The 14,499-nt window shown below is 47.4% G+C and overlaps 1 protein-coding gene across 1 annotated transcript; it reads right to left on the reverse strand.

Moving 5' to 3' along the window:
- Positions 1-8,452: 8,452 nt before the first annotated feature.
- Positions 8,453-13,072, reverse strand: INHBB (inhibin subunit beta B). The gene is made up of 2 exons (XM_041473341.1): positions 12,434-13,072; positions 8,453-9,778 (listed from the first exon to the last, which is right to left on the reverse strand). The coding sequence occupies exons 1-2, from the start codon at positions 12,834-12,836 to the stop codon at positions 9,003-9,005; spliced, it is 1,179 nt and encodes a 392-aa protein (XP_041329275.1). The 5' UTR covers positions 12,837-13,072; the 3' UTR covers positions 8,453-9,002.
- Between the last annotated feature and the right edge of the window lie 1,427 nt (positions 13,073-14,499).

Below are 14,499 nucleotides of genomic sequence, written 5' to 3' on the forward strand. Positions count from 1 at the left end.
ATGGAGTAATAGCACCTTCAGCTGAGGCTCTGATATTGCACCAAAAGTTCTACAGGCTTTACTCTGTACAGTCTTGCAGTCTGCTTTTGACTGTAATTGACTGGGGAATTCCAATTTGGTAGGATTTTGAACCTGCTTTCCACAGGTGTGAATAACTGAATCTGGCCCTACATTAACATCAACAAATCACAGTGCACATCTGAATTGCTTTAACATTCAATATCACCTCAAGAAAGTCTACCAGAGGCAGCAAACTGGTGGCCATCAGCACAAGGACTGGTTTAGCATTCCTTTTGTTGCTTTATCTGCTAACTATGGATTGCAACTGGTGATGCTGAAAAAAAAAAGATTAAGAGCTGGCACATCCACAAGCTTAACAGACAAAGGATGGAATCAAATCCTGGAGTGCACTTACAGCATGTGCTCCCCATAATTAAAAGTCTATTTGTGGCATGCAAAGTAGAAAAAGCTTTCATTTAGGGTAGAACTTAAACACAGCATTACTTTCCCTGCTTGATGCAGTAACCCCATTCAAGGGGATACAGTCTGGAAGCAATGTTCTCCAAGATGCACATGTCTAAATTGTCAAAGGAGGGGAGGAGAAAATGAGAACAAAGTGGAACCCACCCATAAAATGAAATATAGGGCTTGATTCATTGTCACGCACTGTTAACATAGTGATTCAACCACTGTGGTGCACAGCTAAGAGAAACAGAGCTGGTTTAAATCCTGCATCTCTGTGCCTATCACGTACTTAATAAGAAACACTCAACATAGAGACTTAGATGGGTTCCACTCCATCCAAGTGCCACCCAAAAGCTCCCAGTATAGGAAGCATGGCCAAATACAAAGCTTGTGGTCAGGGCACAATGGTATTCCAGCCCCTTCTCTGCTTTTGCACTGGGGACCCCTGGCAGCTGTCCTAAAGGCAGCCTCAAGGTTGCTCCAAACTGTGCTAAAGACCAAACCAGTTTCTGAACAATTTCAAAACATGAGTTGAGCAAAGTGGTTTGCTGCACTCTCTTGGATGTGGAGCAGGCTGGAGCACAGCCACATCTGAGAACAGGCTGCCTCTCTTCAGCCAGCACAAGGGCACCTACATACCACACGCTGAAAGCAAACCAAGGATGGGGCACACAAGAGGCAAGAAATCTACTCAAAATAGTCAGTAGCATCACTGCATTACTCCAATCTCTCATCAGGATCCCCCAAAATAAATTTTATTACAGGGGCATTAGCATGGCACAAGACAGTTTGCTTAGATAAAGCTTTTTGTTTCTTGTCCGTGTGTTTACAGGTGAAATGGTGCTCACCCATGCAAACATGCCACCCTGATCAAGCCAAACATACACAATGCATATAAGACATAAATAAATACTTATGAGTCACTGATAACCACCTCATAAATTATATGGTCTTATGAAGTATCACTGCTAAAGATAATGCATACAATTGGATACAAAATACACATACACAACTCTCATTAACACAGATAACATTGTTTGTTTCCTTTCACAAGAGCCCAAAGCCTTAATTTATAAGGTCCTGAATTATTTTTGATAACCTTGGAGTCCTAACAGCTGAGGATCAGTTCCAAAACCTGACCCAAAACCAGGCCATATGAGACCAAATGGGAATACAGAGTATAAAGGGAATAGGATATGGCACATGGGGGTCCAAAAGTCCAAGAGCCCAGTCTGCTTCAGCTCACAGGAGCCAGATGCAGTATTATTTATAACTCTTTATCCTCAAATGGATACTGCCTTCAGCATCCAACTCTCCTACCTGGCTCCTGCTGCACTGCCCAGGACCAGCTCCCCCATCAGCAGGTGAGGAGCTCGGCTGCTGCTGCAGGACAGCGCGGCTGCTGCTGCAGGACAGCGCGGCTGCTGCTGCTCTTCCCCAGCTCTTCACAAACTCCTCTGTGGAAACGGGCATGAGCCACACCAGCCAACAAAGTGAAGAGGGGTGAGATCAGTCCAGCAGCCTCCACTCAGGCAAAACCTAAACGCCACTTTGGTACCACTTGACTGACACAGCCCAAACACAGCGTGTTTGTTTTGCTGACACATAGGTTTAAGTTTGCTCCCCAGCCACATCTTCTTTCCCCTTGGATACAATAGCCATCTTCATAGCACTTATTATAACATATTGCAGCAATAATGTGTAATTATCCTCAAAAACAAAGCAAAAGCTTAAGATAAAAATAACAGGCACTGAGCACACTTACCAGCTGGAGGAAGGCAGTGAGGCAGCACGAGCTGCAGCCCTAAAATGGCTGTGCTGTAGCCTGATTTCAAAGGCCAGACTGCAGGAGAGCACACAGAAAGGTGAACCCTCTCCAAAAGCAGGTCCAAAATGAGAAAGAGCAGTAGTGTACAAACTCTGTGGAGATGTCCTTAGGTAGAGCAGAGCCTCCCCTGGGGTCTGTGCACTGGCAGCAGTGTTCAATGATTGCACTTGCACCAGGGCAGAGCTCCAAATGCACAGCACCTGAGAGGGCTGATCTTTTCTGTGGAGAGGTCCATCAGGTGATTATCAATCATAGCTCTCACCCTGGGTCTTCCTTGGTCTGACCCAGGGAAATCAAATCAGTTTCCTTCTTACCTGTTTTTCCTGTTTTGCTGGATGTGCTTACTTTGACTTTCATAGATTCATAGAATGGTTTGGGTTGGAAGGGATCTTAAAAATAATTTTGTTCCAGCTCCTCCTGATATGGGTAGGAACATCTTCCCCTAGATCAGGTTGCTCAAAGTCCCATCAACCTGGCCTTGAACACTTCCAGGGATGAGGCACCCACAACGTCACTGGGCAACCCGTTCCAGTGCCTCACCACCCTCACAGTAAAGAATTTGTGCCTTACAGCTAATCTAAGCCTGTCCTCATTCAGTTTAAAGCCATCACTCCTTGGCTATCACTACATGCCCTCATAAAAAGTGCCCCTCCCTCTCTCTGGTAGGCTCTTTTAGGCACTGTAAACCTTCTCTTCTGCAGCCTGAACAGCCCCAGCACTCTCAGTCTGTCTTCATAGGAGATATACTCCAGCCCTCTGATCATTTTTGTGACCCTCCTCAGGACTCTTCCTACAAGTCCATGTCCTTCTTTTGCTGGGGGCCCCAGAGCTGGGTTCAGACTCCAGGCAGGGTCTCACCAGAGTGGAGTACAGGGTCAGAAAAACCTCCCTCTGCCCCCAACAGATACAACAGAACCCTCTACTTCCAAGCCCTCACAGCAATGTAGCCTGAAAGCAAATTATAGAAGGGGAGGGGAAAAAACCAGTTTCAATGACCAAAAAGTGGGAGTCTATGAATTTAATAAAATATTAGTTTAAAATTCTCAACAGCAGATCACAAAGACAGTAAATCTGATCAAGTATAAAAAAGCTGTACACATATCTCAGGGCTCTGATGGCTTTGAGATCTCTCAGGTCATGCATGTGGTGTGTGTGTAAAAGCTTGACGTCTCTGCTTTGTACAGGGAAGGCTGGTTAGAGCTGCACACATTCCAGGAGGGCCTCTGTTGAATAGAATTGGCCAAATCAGATTAAAAACGCAATATCTATGGTGAAGGCTGCAAGCTGCCTGCTCAGAGATTCCACTGATGTGAACCAGAAGTTCCTTGCATGTGGTCAGGCCCTAAATTTGATACTGGAATTTAAAAACAAATTAAGATTCCCATGTAATATTGACTACTTTTTTTTTTCTTTTTTTTTTCCCCAGTGTAAAAGATTTTACAGCATGGAATGCTATATGCAGTGGTTACATGAGTCCAAGTAATTGTACCAATTATATAATTTGATATAATTGCACTAATTACATAAACACATAATAATGAAATATAAGTTATTCCAAGAGCTAAACTGGAAGAACATTAAAGAACCTAAATCTGCTCCCACTTATTCTAGTACAAATCAGAAACAATTCCCTTGAAATCAATGAAGTTACCCAAATAAAATTGGCCCCTACTGTTACGAGCAGGCATGTAAATCCAGCTTTTAGTTCAAGGTTACTGACTGGGCAAGCAAATGAAAGCTACTGGGACATTTTTTACTGATGCAGACTGCTAATTCCTGGCCAAATTCCAGTGTATGTAGGGAGATTCATGACAAAGTTAGATGTCTTCTACTCTTGTTCTGATCTGTCACCCAGCATGTGTGGGTTCTGCTAAAACTTTTAGCTGCTGATTCTAAAGGAAAAATTACTTCTTTTAGAAATACTGAGAACTGAGAATCAGCTGGGCCCAATCAGGAATTCCAGAAAACCGGATTCAGGTGTGTCTTTACTCATATTGGTGCTAGCCTGAATTACATCTGCAGACTTTAGAGGAGTTACTGTAGACTGACATCAGCATTAACAGAAACAGACTCCCCTCTTTGACAGAAATTTGTATTTCTGATCCATTTTGCAAAATGTTTTCCCACCCTTCCCAGTAGAAACCACTCCATACAAAAATTATCCTTATGAAGGATGCGTTCAGTGGGGGGGGGTTCCCTCTTCTCTGGTGGCAGGGCAAGTGCAGCAGTTAATTTTCAGCTGCTGAGTTCATCTCTCACAAGTGACAAAGCAAAGAAGGTGAGAGCTGGCAATTTTGGAGCAGGTGTCTATTATGTGTGGAAATACATGATGTATGCAGAGTTAATCCGACAAGTGCTCTGTTGCACCACATTGTGACAGTCACCCTGTTCACACCGTCCCCACTAACAGCAGTGGGAGGTCCAGGATGGGGTTTTGCCTGTGTTAGAATGTTTTAAAGGGTGAAGATTCTCCAGCTCCAGAGATTGATTCTGTCACATGACAGAAGACACTGATTTAGCACTTACAGAATCGAGTTCAAAGCCTATCAAAGACAAGAGAGAGTCACCAAGTCACCTTTGGGTGGGGTGGTATGGATAGGACCCACTGGTTTTTGAGGTAGAATACCTAACCTGGCATAAAGCAATGAAACTGGATGCTCGGTTTTATAAGGATGGGAATGACAGATGGGAACACCCCAACATTTTTGAGAAGCAGCCATCAGGCTTGGCCATCTCATTTTTCATTTTGCCCGATTTCAAAAATGCAGGAAGCTGCACAAAGCAGAATTCCTGCACTCCCCTGTAAAAAGCTGGCAAGAGCAGTAGCTTTGTCACATCTCTGAAAAATCAAGCCCAAACTGTCTCAGATTGGTCCCACAAAATTAAAGACTATTTAATTTCATTTTAGCCTCAGAAATCTGTGTGACAGGTTGCTGTCAGCACCAGGATACAAGAACACCTCACTGTCTGTAGCAGAGAGCAGAGCAGCAGAGCTGCCCAGAGCAGCAAGTGACTCCATGCTGCAGAAAACTCCAAGCATGTTCAGTTCACATCGATTTCTAGAGTCTCACACAAAATAAAAGGACCTGGGAGCCTGGACAATGATCCAGCTCTTCCCACTCCCAGATGATGCCCCTCACACTATCCTGATATTTATGCTCTTCCTTGCACTTGTTTCTGTCCCATAAACACCATGACTCTAGCTACAAATCGGGAAGCAGAGAAGGCAGGGATAGGGGAAGAAAGCTGGGAAAGACTTTTATACCAAGAAAAGGGGTGCTTTTTGATGGCCTGTGTGAAAGGGTTCAGGATCCCAAGCTCGCTTGTGGGTTTGCAGCAGGATGCAGAGCACAGTTCCTGCCCCTCGCTCCTGGCCAGCCCAGGCTCAAAGCATCCTGGCTGCCAGCAGCTCCCTGTTCCCCGGGGCTGCAGGTCCAAACCCCTCGCCGAGACACCCTGGTCTCCTCCTGAGCACAGCAGTCCCAGTGTCCCATGCAGGGTTTGGCTTTGACCCCAGGAACCAAACCCTTTCAATTAAGAATGAAACCTAACTGGAGCCAGCCTCCAGGGCCTTGCATTTCAATGGGCAAGATTTCTTAATATATCCCATTTTTTAAGGGGCTGCCCAATCTCATTTATAATGACAGCGTCATATTAGAGCAAACATGCCTTCAGAGTGAAGGGGGGGGGTGTATTGGCCACCAATTTCAAGGAGAATTTATTGAACTCATCAGTAGCCCAGTTGACCCACAGAATGAAAACCAGAGAGAAGGCTGCTGAGAGGTGGAGCAGCAACAGTGAGTGGTTAGTGGCTTTGACAATCAATGTGCAGCTCTAGGTGGTGAGAAAGCTGTGAGATATTCAAAAAATTTGATCTGGAGGACAAAGTTCTGAGAAGCAGATTGTTGACACAGCCACAGCAAATTACTCTTGCAGGTCTCCTGTTTAAGCCTGGCTGTGAGGAGAGCTGGGCAGAGCTACACCTGAATGTGAATTGTAACTAGAACCCATCATTAGTTGCATGATCTTGCTTCTTCAACACTTTTCGGGTTTCAGGGTCAGATCTAACATTTGCTAAGTCAACAGAGGTCCTTCTGTCAGCTTCAGCTGGCATTTGCTCAGGTCTCTAGGAGGAAGAATTTACCTGTGAAAATCAGTTAAATCAATATCTGGATATAAGTGCACCTGAGTACTTAAGTATTTCTCAACATTTTTGAGGGCTTGTTAGTAAAAGGGAAATATTTTACTAAAAATAAAAAAAAAAAAAACTTTTCTTAGTGTCAGCTAGTTTTGGAAAAAAAAAATTAATCAAACTTACTATTGGTCCTTTATTCCTGGAAGTGCTTTCCACATATAATTTTTTTTTTTTTTTTACTTCTTCTGAGCAGTCAGGGAGTGACCCAGAGAAGAAGTTACATTCTTACACAGCAGGTGAACCAGGAACTTGCTGTAAATGACCTGCAGGTATGCGGAACAGCGCCGTTCCTGCGCCCAGAGCCCCTGCACTGCTGCAGAGAGAAAGAAGCAGATGCTTACATGTATAGACAGCAATAAAACTGGAGTGTAACATTTTTAGGATCGCAGCTGAGCTCTCAGACAAGGCTTTCTGCAATGACTAATACGACTACGGTCTAATGCGACAGTTCACCGTCTGCAGCCTATTCAGTCCCGAAAGTAAGCAAGTTCCTCCAGATGTTACACACTGAAAAAAAAAAAAAAAAAAAGAAAAAAGTACATCCAGTTTTCAATCTTTTTTATTTATTTAAACTGTACACAAATGTAAAATACTTCAACAGCAAATCTAAGTGAAAATTGTTTGGTTTAAATTATTATGGAACAGAACCTAAAAGGAACTTTATTAAATAAACATAAAAATTGGATTTAAAGGATGCACATATTGTAATGTATTCTACAATAGTCACTTTTTTTTCACTCTACATTCCATGTGCGTATGGTATAGAAAAGACACTGAATAGAACAAACAGAATCCATTTTGTACCCTGAAACAATTGGTAGGCCTCGTGAGGGATTGCTCAGTATGACTACATGATATATGATGGCTTTGCCATCTCATAAAAATTATAACTAATATGTTGGCCTCTTTGGTTCCAAAATTTCTGTATAATACATTTAACTGTATTCATTTTTTGCTGCTATAAAAATAACATTTTTTTTCAAATGGCAGTTTTTGACTAATCATGCAACTAAATCAGTGCAAACATTAAAAGCAATCATTCGCTTTAAAAAAGAAGCAAAAGATTTAATTTCAAGTATAAAAAAATATAAAAAAGTCATATCATAAGTCCAGTTTTGTCTAGTATGGGTCAACACTTTAAATTGCATAGCTCATGCGGCACCTGTTTACCTAGATAGTGAGCAAAGATAAGTGCACTATCAAGTACCACTTTTCAAGGCATTGAAATTTGCAAGTGCTATTATACGTGCATTCAAGCAGTTTGCAAGTGCTATGCTGTATCATTATTTTCTGATCTTTATGGCCATCCTTGACACCTCCTGGTAAGGAAATTGAAAGCACTCTCCTCTCTCCTCCTTTCCAAGACTTGTAAAAATGTTCCTCGCCTGTTATTAAATGCACTGCATTTCCCAGAACGTCTCCACTCTGTTGCTGTCACTCCTCTTTAGGGTTCATTGGTTTAGCCGTGGTGGCCACTGCTTGTTTGCTCGTCCCCCACGTGACGTAGCCTTGCCGAGTCCCCCACTGAAGAACACAGATTGCAACTTTTGACTTTTTGTTCTTTGCACAGTGAGAGATGCCAACAGTTAACACAGTCCAGATATGGTATTGATTCCCTTTTCCAAGACACGGCGGGTGTAGCCAACCATGGGTTGCTAGTGGGCAGTAAAAGCATCGGATCACGCCAGCCCAGCTTGTGACTCCGCAACGGCCAGGTGTTAGAAATACAGCAGTTTCTTACATGTCTGCCCCCTTTTCTCTCTCTCTCTCTCCCCCCGATGGAACCACAGGATTCCTTGCTGGAAGTGCTGTAGCAAGAAGTGGGTATCTGTGATGTTTATGTTCAGATAAATTTAAATTAAGAGGAAGTGATCACCTCCCAAGGCAGGTGTCCTGCAGCTTCCTGTTAGACCTAAGAGGTGACAGTCAACTTTTTTTTTTTCCTTTTTATTTTTTTTTAATTTTCTAAGTTTGGTCATTTTGACACCTGCGTGCAAGAATACGTTGTGTTCTCACAGTCTGTGCTTTTGCCTGAGCAAAGGGAGCTCATTTCGGTCTGGCTTTGCCGGCAGGCGGGGAAACAGCTGCTCAGCCGTTCACTCGTACTGGCAGGCATTTAGGTCCATCGTCACTGGTCACTGACTTTCTGTGCTCATGTCCCTTTTCTGAGCTGCCTCGTGTGTGTGTGTCTGTGTGTGTCTGTGTGTCTGAGCGCGTGTTTGTGTGCGTGCCCACATCTCGTGTGTGTGTGTGTGTCTTTAAGATATTTCATAGCATTAACTTATAAGTGATAGAATATATAAGTGTCCATGATCCACAAACTGCCACTGTCCTGACACCAAAGTGAAATGATTATTTTTTTCTTTTTTTTTTTTTTTGTCAAACTTTTCCACAGTGACTTTCCAACACTGATGCCTGGATACACAGTGAAACTTCCTCCAACACCATCTTGTACGGGAATGTTTCTCTCTCTCTCTCCCTCTCTCTCTCTCCCCCCCCAAAACACACCTTAAATCAAGCACAACCACATTCTTCCACAATCATATTGGGAACGTCCCTTTTCACAATGTTGTATTCATCATCAAAGTACAGCATTGACATTGTGCTAAGTTTGGTTGGAATGCAACAGGAGTTCACGGTGCCCGGGTTCAGCCCCCGCATTCGGTACTGATTCACGACAGCGGTGTGAAAGGAGGAAGCCGACCCCGGGACACCGGCCAAGTAGGCCGGGCAGCTCCCTTCACAGTAATTCCCATAGTAACCTGATGGTGCTATGATCCAGTCATTCCACCCAATGAGTCTAAAGTCAATGTAAAACTGTTGCCTGCAACATAGATTGGTCCTGCCATCGCACTCCAGGCCTCTTTTCCGGATCCTGTGTTTGTTATCAGCGAGGCGGGCTTGCACCACTAAAAAAGGCCGGTGGGATTCCTCCCCGGGGTCCACATAAATTGGCAGCACTGAATACTCTTCACAGCCCTCACATTGAACATCCAAGTTCAGTCTCCTTTCTCCTCTCTCAAACAGAGCCTGGATCGCCTCTGTCATGGGAAAAGTGTGCCAACCACTTCTTTTGAGATCAACTTTCTTTTCAACCACATTCCACTTGTTGCTAGTGTCCGGGTCTTGGAAATAGACTTTGACTCTTACTTTTCGCCTGCTGCCTTTCTCTAAGACATATGGAAGCAGCTTCAAGTAAAGCCACAGGCTGGCTTGAACGACAAACAAGTTCTGGTTCCCTTCATTTGAGATGAAGAAATAGAGGCGGACTCTAGATGAGGCCAGATCGTCTGCAAGATAAGGAGAGATCAGCAAGATTAAGTCAAAAAGGAAATGTTAGCTTGTGTGCCATTCTGGATTCAGGGACAACACTAGAGCACAGCAGATCGAGCGAACAGTGACGGGGCTGTGCCAGTCAGAAGGCATGCACTGCATCAGATATCCCCGATTTGCAATTAGAATTCATTGAAAAGGGGACTTCCCACAGCAGCCTTCAACATCGGGCTGCACTCGGATGTGTCAGATCCACAGACATCAGCAAGAGTTTTACAGAATATATGTTTTTTTCCAGAAAGCCAGATTTAAAGATGCTACAGCAGCACCTTGAAAAAGACCAGCACTAGGACTAGAACTCTGCTATCTCATCAGTTTAAGAATAGTTTTAACTTTCAGCTACCTGCCAATTCTCATGGGGAGAGCTCTTTCAATAACCACTAAAACGCCAATGCCAAACCAGGGATTTTGTTTCGATTTGCACATATTCTCGCTGCGGTTTAAAGGAGAGGATTCACGAGACAGAACGGAAAATATTTCAGTAATGTGCCTGCTTGTCCAACAGATCAAGCTAACCCCCACTTAGTCTGGTAGAATATCAGCTATTATTAATCTTTTCGATCTCTGCCTTTTCTCCCCAGAACGATGAGCTCCCATACGAGGCAAGGCAATGGAGCGGTTGTTCCCGCTGTAACGCCGTTATTGGCTGTTCTCAATACGCTTTTCTGCAACACCAGAATTAAAGGAGAGAAATTGTCACAGAAAACCAAATGTCACCAAATGTCTGACATAACCCCTTATTTGTAAACAGAAGAGCCTGCTGCATGAAACATTTCAGAAATACCAGCGGCCTTCCTGCAATTTTGTAATGTAAGTCCGAACTAAATTTGGTGTAGGTGATAAATGTGCCGGCCTTTATGGCGGAGACCGTAATTCTGGTCCCTGAATCAAAGCATCCCAATCGCTATTTAAAATTATTGCTGGAAAGGCATTTTCTCATCTGCCCTTATCGGTTTTGCTTCCGTCTGTACAGAGCTAAATGTAGATTTTTTTCTGCCTTTTCCTTCCCTAAGAATCTTTAGCATTTTTGTCAATCTCTGAATGGGATTTTTTGCGTAGTCGGTGTCTTCATTTGTTACCCTAGATGCCTTTCAAATGTGCCTCCAGAGCCCATTCAGTACCTTGTAATAGTTCAGTGACAAAAATTTTCACTGTGTTTGTCTACGTTTTACATAAAGTCAATTTTGGAAGTGTTACAAAAGACAGCGATTGACTGAATACCAAATGGAAGTACAAGCCCACCCCCAATCTCCCAACAACATCCTATTAAAAAATAATAACCCCCAAAATGTACACTAAGAAAGCCTTTCACATGTTAGTAAATACACAACTTTTTCTTAAACTGTGGTGACAGTGACAGAAAAAGAACAGTACGGTGCTGCTGCACCGATCCACATCACTTGTGTTGTGTGAGATTGTGTGCGCTCATAAATTTTGTATGTGAATATAACAAGCATATGTATAATGCAACAGATCCCATAGATACTGTAAATGTATATGCCTTTGGTAAGTGGGAGGGTAGATAAAGAAGATGAGTGGGCAGCATACAGGATAGAAAGAGATTTATTTTGTGGACAAATGATATATAGATGCCACAAGAAGATAGAGAGAGGAAAATGAAACAAGCGATAGAGTGATGAAGGAAAGGAGAGATGGGCAGATAGACAGGAGAGAGGTAATTCACAGAGTGATGGTGTTCCAGCCAGATGTGCAAAGTTCACAGGGACAGTGGTTAAACTGCTGGAAAGCTGTGCTGAAGGGATTCAGTGACACATAACTGCAATGGCTGGACAGGACTGAGATGGCTGGTACCGTGGGGATGGAGGGCAGTTAGTAAACGGACTGACAGACAGACAGGAGACAGACACACTTGGTAGGACACTGCATGCAATGGACAAACAGACAAGGCCAATACTGAAATGAAAGCTAAATAAATGGAAAACAAACGAAAGAGAGGATGGGCAAATGCAAGCCTCGACAGACAGATGCAGGCAGTGAACCAGATGAATGTGCAGGGCAGACGGACAAGGCAAGGGATGCAAGAGATGGAGCGGGACAGGCAGAGGAGGGACAGTGGGACACGCAGGGATAGAGACAAGCCCCGGTGCAGCTGGAAGGACGGTCGGAGGGGAGCCGGGGGCACAGAGGCTGCGGAGGGATGGAGGGACAAAAGCAGGGAGTTGCAAGGCGCAGCCCGGGGAGAATCCCGGGCACAGGGGCACAAGCAGGGAGGACGGGAAAGCGCGGGCAGGGCCAGAGCGAGACGGTGCGGGGCAGAGGGGAGAGCGAAGGACAAGCGGGTGAGCTGGGCGGCCAGGTGCCTGTACCAGGCAGAAGGACAGGCGGGAGGACAGGCAGGGCGCGCAGGGGGCCAGGCAAGGGCAGCCGGGGAACTGCTACGGGTCAGGCAGGCGGAAAGAGAAGGTGGGCAGGAGGACAGGCAGGGCAGAGGGAAGACTGACAGAGGTCAAGCAGGGGGACTGACAGGGGTCCAGCAGGGGGAATGACAGACGGGGCGAGGCAGGACAGGCGGGGAGCGCGGCAGGGCAGGGGCCGCGGCGGGTCGGGCAGGGGGCGCGGGCGGCGGGGGCGCGCGGCCGGGCGGCGCCCACCTGTCTCGGCGAAGCTGATGATCTCGGAGACCGGGTCGTGGGCCGGGGGCCCGGCGCTCGCCTGCCCGTCCAGGCTGGGGATCTCCACGCGGCCGTCCTCCCGCACCTTGCCGGCGTGCAGCTTGCGCAGCGCCGTGACCATGGCCGCCTTGGGCACGGCGTGCGTGATGTTGGGCCGGTCCCGCATCTGCAGCCGGCTCAGGATGTGCCTCTTCACCGCCTCCAGGAAATCCCCGTCCACCTTGCCCGGCTCCTCGGGCCGCCGGAAGCCGCAGGAGGTGCATGTGTCCTGCGGGGAGCCGCCGGCGGGGGCCGGCGGGGTCGGGGTGGCCGCGGCGCCCAGCAGGAGCAGCCCGCAGGCCAGCAGCGCGGCCAGCACCCCCCGGCGAGCCGCCCCGTCCATGGCGGAGGAGCGGGGGGCCGAGCTGGGGGCCGCCCCGGAGCGCCGCAGGGAGCCCGTCTGCAGGCAGCGCCGCTCCGAGCGCTCCGCGGCGCGGAGGGGGCGGTGGCAGCCAAGCTGGGGGGCCGCAACCGCTCCGCGCAGGGGGGGAGCCGCGGCGGAGGGAGGGGGCGCCCGGGGAAGCGGCGTGTGCCGCCGGGGAGGCGGAGGGGGGAGGCTGCACGCGGTCAGGGAGATAAACGAAGCAGATTTATATACAATCCAATTTATAGCCTGGAAGGAGGGGGGGGGGGAGAAATGCCACTTGTACCCCCCCGCCCACTCCGCCCCCGCAAGACAATCCGTGGGTGCAGGTCTCTGAGCAGGTCGGCTCCGCGCCGCTCGGTTGTCCCCTTCAGCGCCCGCTGCTTCTCAACGTGCCATCAAAGTTGACCCGGAGCATAGCTGGGGAGGGAGCCAAGGGCGGCGGGCAGGGGGTGCGCGGCTGGCAGCTCCACTGTTGCGAGTCTTCTCCCCACACCGTCCCGCTTATTATTAGCGAGATGCTTTTATTTTCAAAGCAGCGCGGAGGGTCCGGAGTCCGGCGCGGATGCGGTGGCGGCGCCCGGGGACCCCCACCGCGGGCAGGGCACCGCACGCTGCGCGACGCGGAGCGGAGAAGCGGCGCGATCCCGGCGATCCCAGGAGAAGCTGCACGGATCCACTCGGTCAGACCAGCTCTTCGGCTCGCTCCCTCGCTTGCTCTTTTAAACAATATCTCCCTTGTTGGTGGTTGGGGTTTTATTATTATTATTGTTATTATTTTAAGTGTGATTTTTGTTGTTGTTGCTGCTGCTGCTCCAGTTAATCTGTCTCCCTCTGCGTCTTTTTGATCTTTCGCTCGCCTTGTGCTGGCTTGAACGCTGTGTTTTGTTTTGTTTGGGGTTTTTTGTTTTGTTTGGCTTTTTTGGTTTTTGTTTTTGTTTTTTGTTTTTCTTTTTTTACGCGTCTGATGTTCCCTCTCGGATCCGCAGTGAAAGGTCTCGGGGAAGCTGCTTGCTCCTCGCTTATCTTCTCTGATCTCCTCCTGCTAATTTTTCCCCCCTGCAAAATCACGACATTGTGGCACTTTCTACTGAAACTTTTATACAGGAGTTAAAACCACGTGGGAACTCCAACCTATAACAGAGACGCCATGGGTTCCTCACTATTTAGGAGATTAAGTTAAGTCTTTTGCCTCCTGGGCTATTACAGTAACTTCCTGATGTGGAAATATTAACTATGCTGTTTCTTTAACTCCCCCCGTCCCCTCCCTCCCTCCCGGTTCCTGCAAACACACCCACCACACACCGGCTCGCGTCCCTGTCCCATCGTCCGGCAGGACGGACGGACGGACGGACCCCGAGCGGCTGCAGCTCTGGGCCCCCTCCCGCCCTGGCCGGGAGATGGATGGCCCCTTCGGTGCTCCTTGCCTCTTAAGCACTTGAAAGAAGAAGTCATTAGAAAGTTTACCGTCGGTTGGCTTTGCGACGGGGCGGGTTTCTGTTTGTTTGTTTGAATGGGCCGGGTAGCCGGGGCGGGTGCCGGGGACTGTGTGTGTTTTCCGTGAGGCAGGAGGGACGCGGAGCCTGGCGGAGGCAGCAGGGGGAGGGGGACCGGGGCGGCGGCCGAGGGGAGCCGGGAGGGG

Source organism: Pyrgilauda ruficollis, unplaced genomic scaffold (assembly GCF_017590135.1).
Source record: "Pyrgilauda ruficollis isolate IOZ18807 unplaced genomic scaffold, ASM1759013v1 scaffold3, whole genome shotgun sequence".
NCBI classification, from domain to species: Eukaryota; Metazoa; Chordata; class Aves; order Passeriformes; family Passeridae; genus Pyrgilauda; species Pyrgilauda ruficollis.

Excerpts from the sequence above, each read along its gene's own strand:
- INHBB (XM_041473341.1), bottom strand. The coding sequence starts at position 12,836 with ATGGACGGGGCGGCTCGCCGGGGGGTGCTGGCCGCGCTGCTGGCCTGC. Across the intron at positions 9,779-12,433 it reads CATCAGCTTCGCCGAGACAG|ACGATCTGGCCTCATCTAGA; the intron begins GTGGGCGCCGCC and ends CTTATCTTGCAG.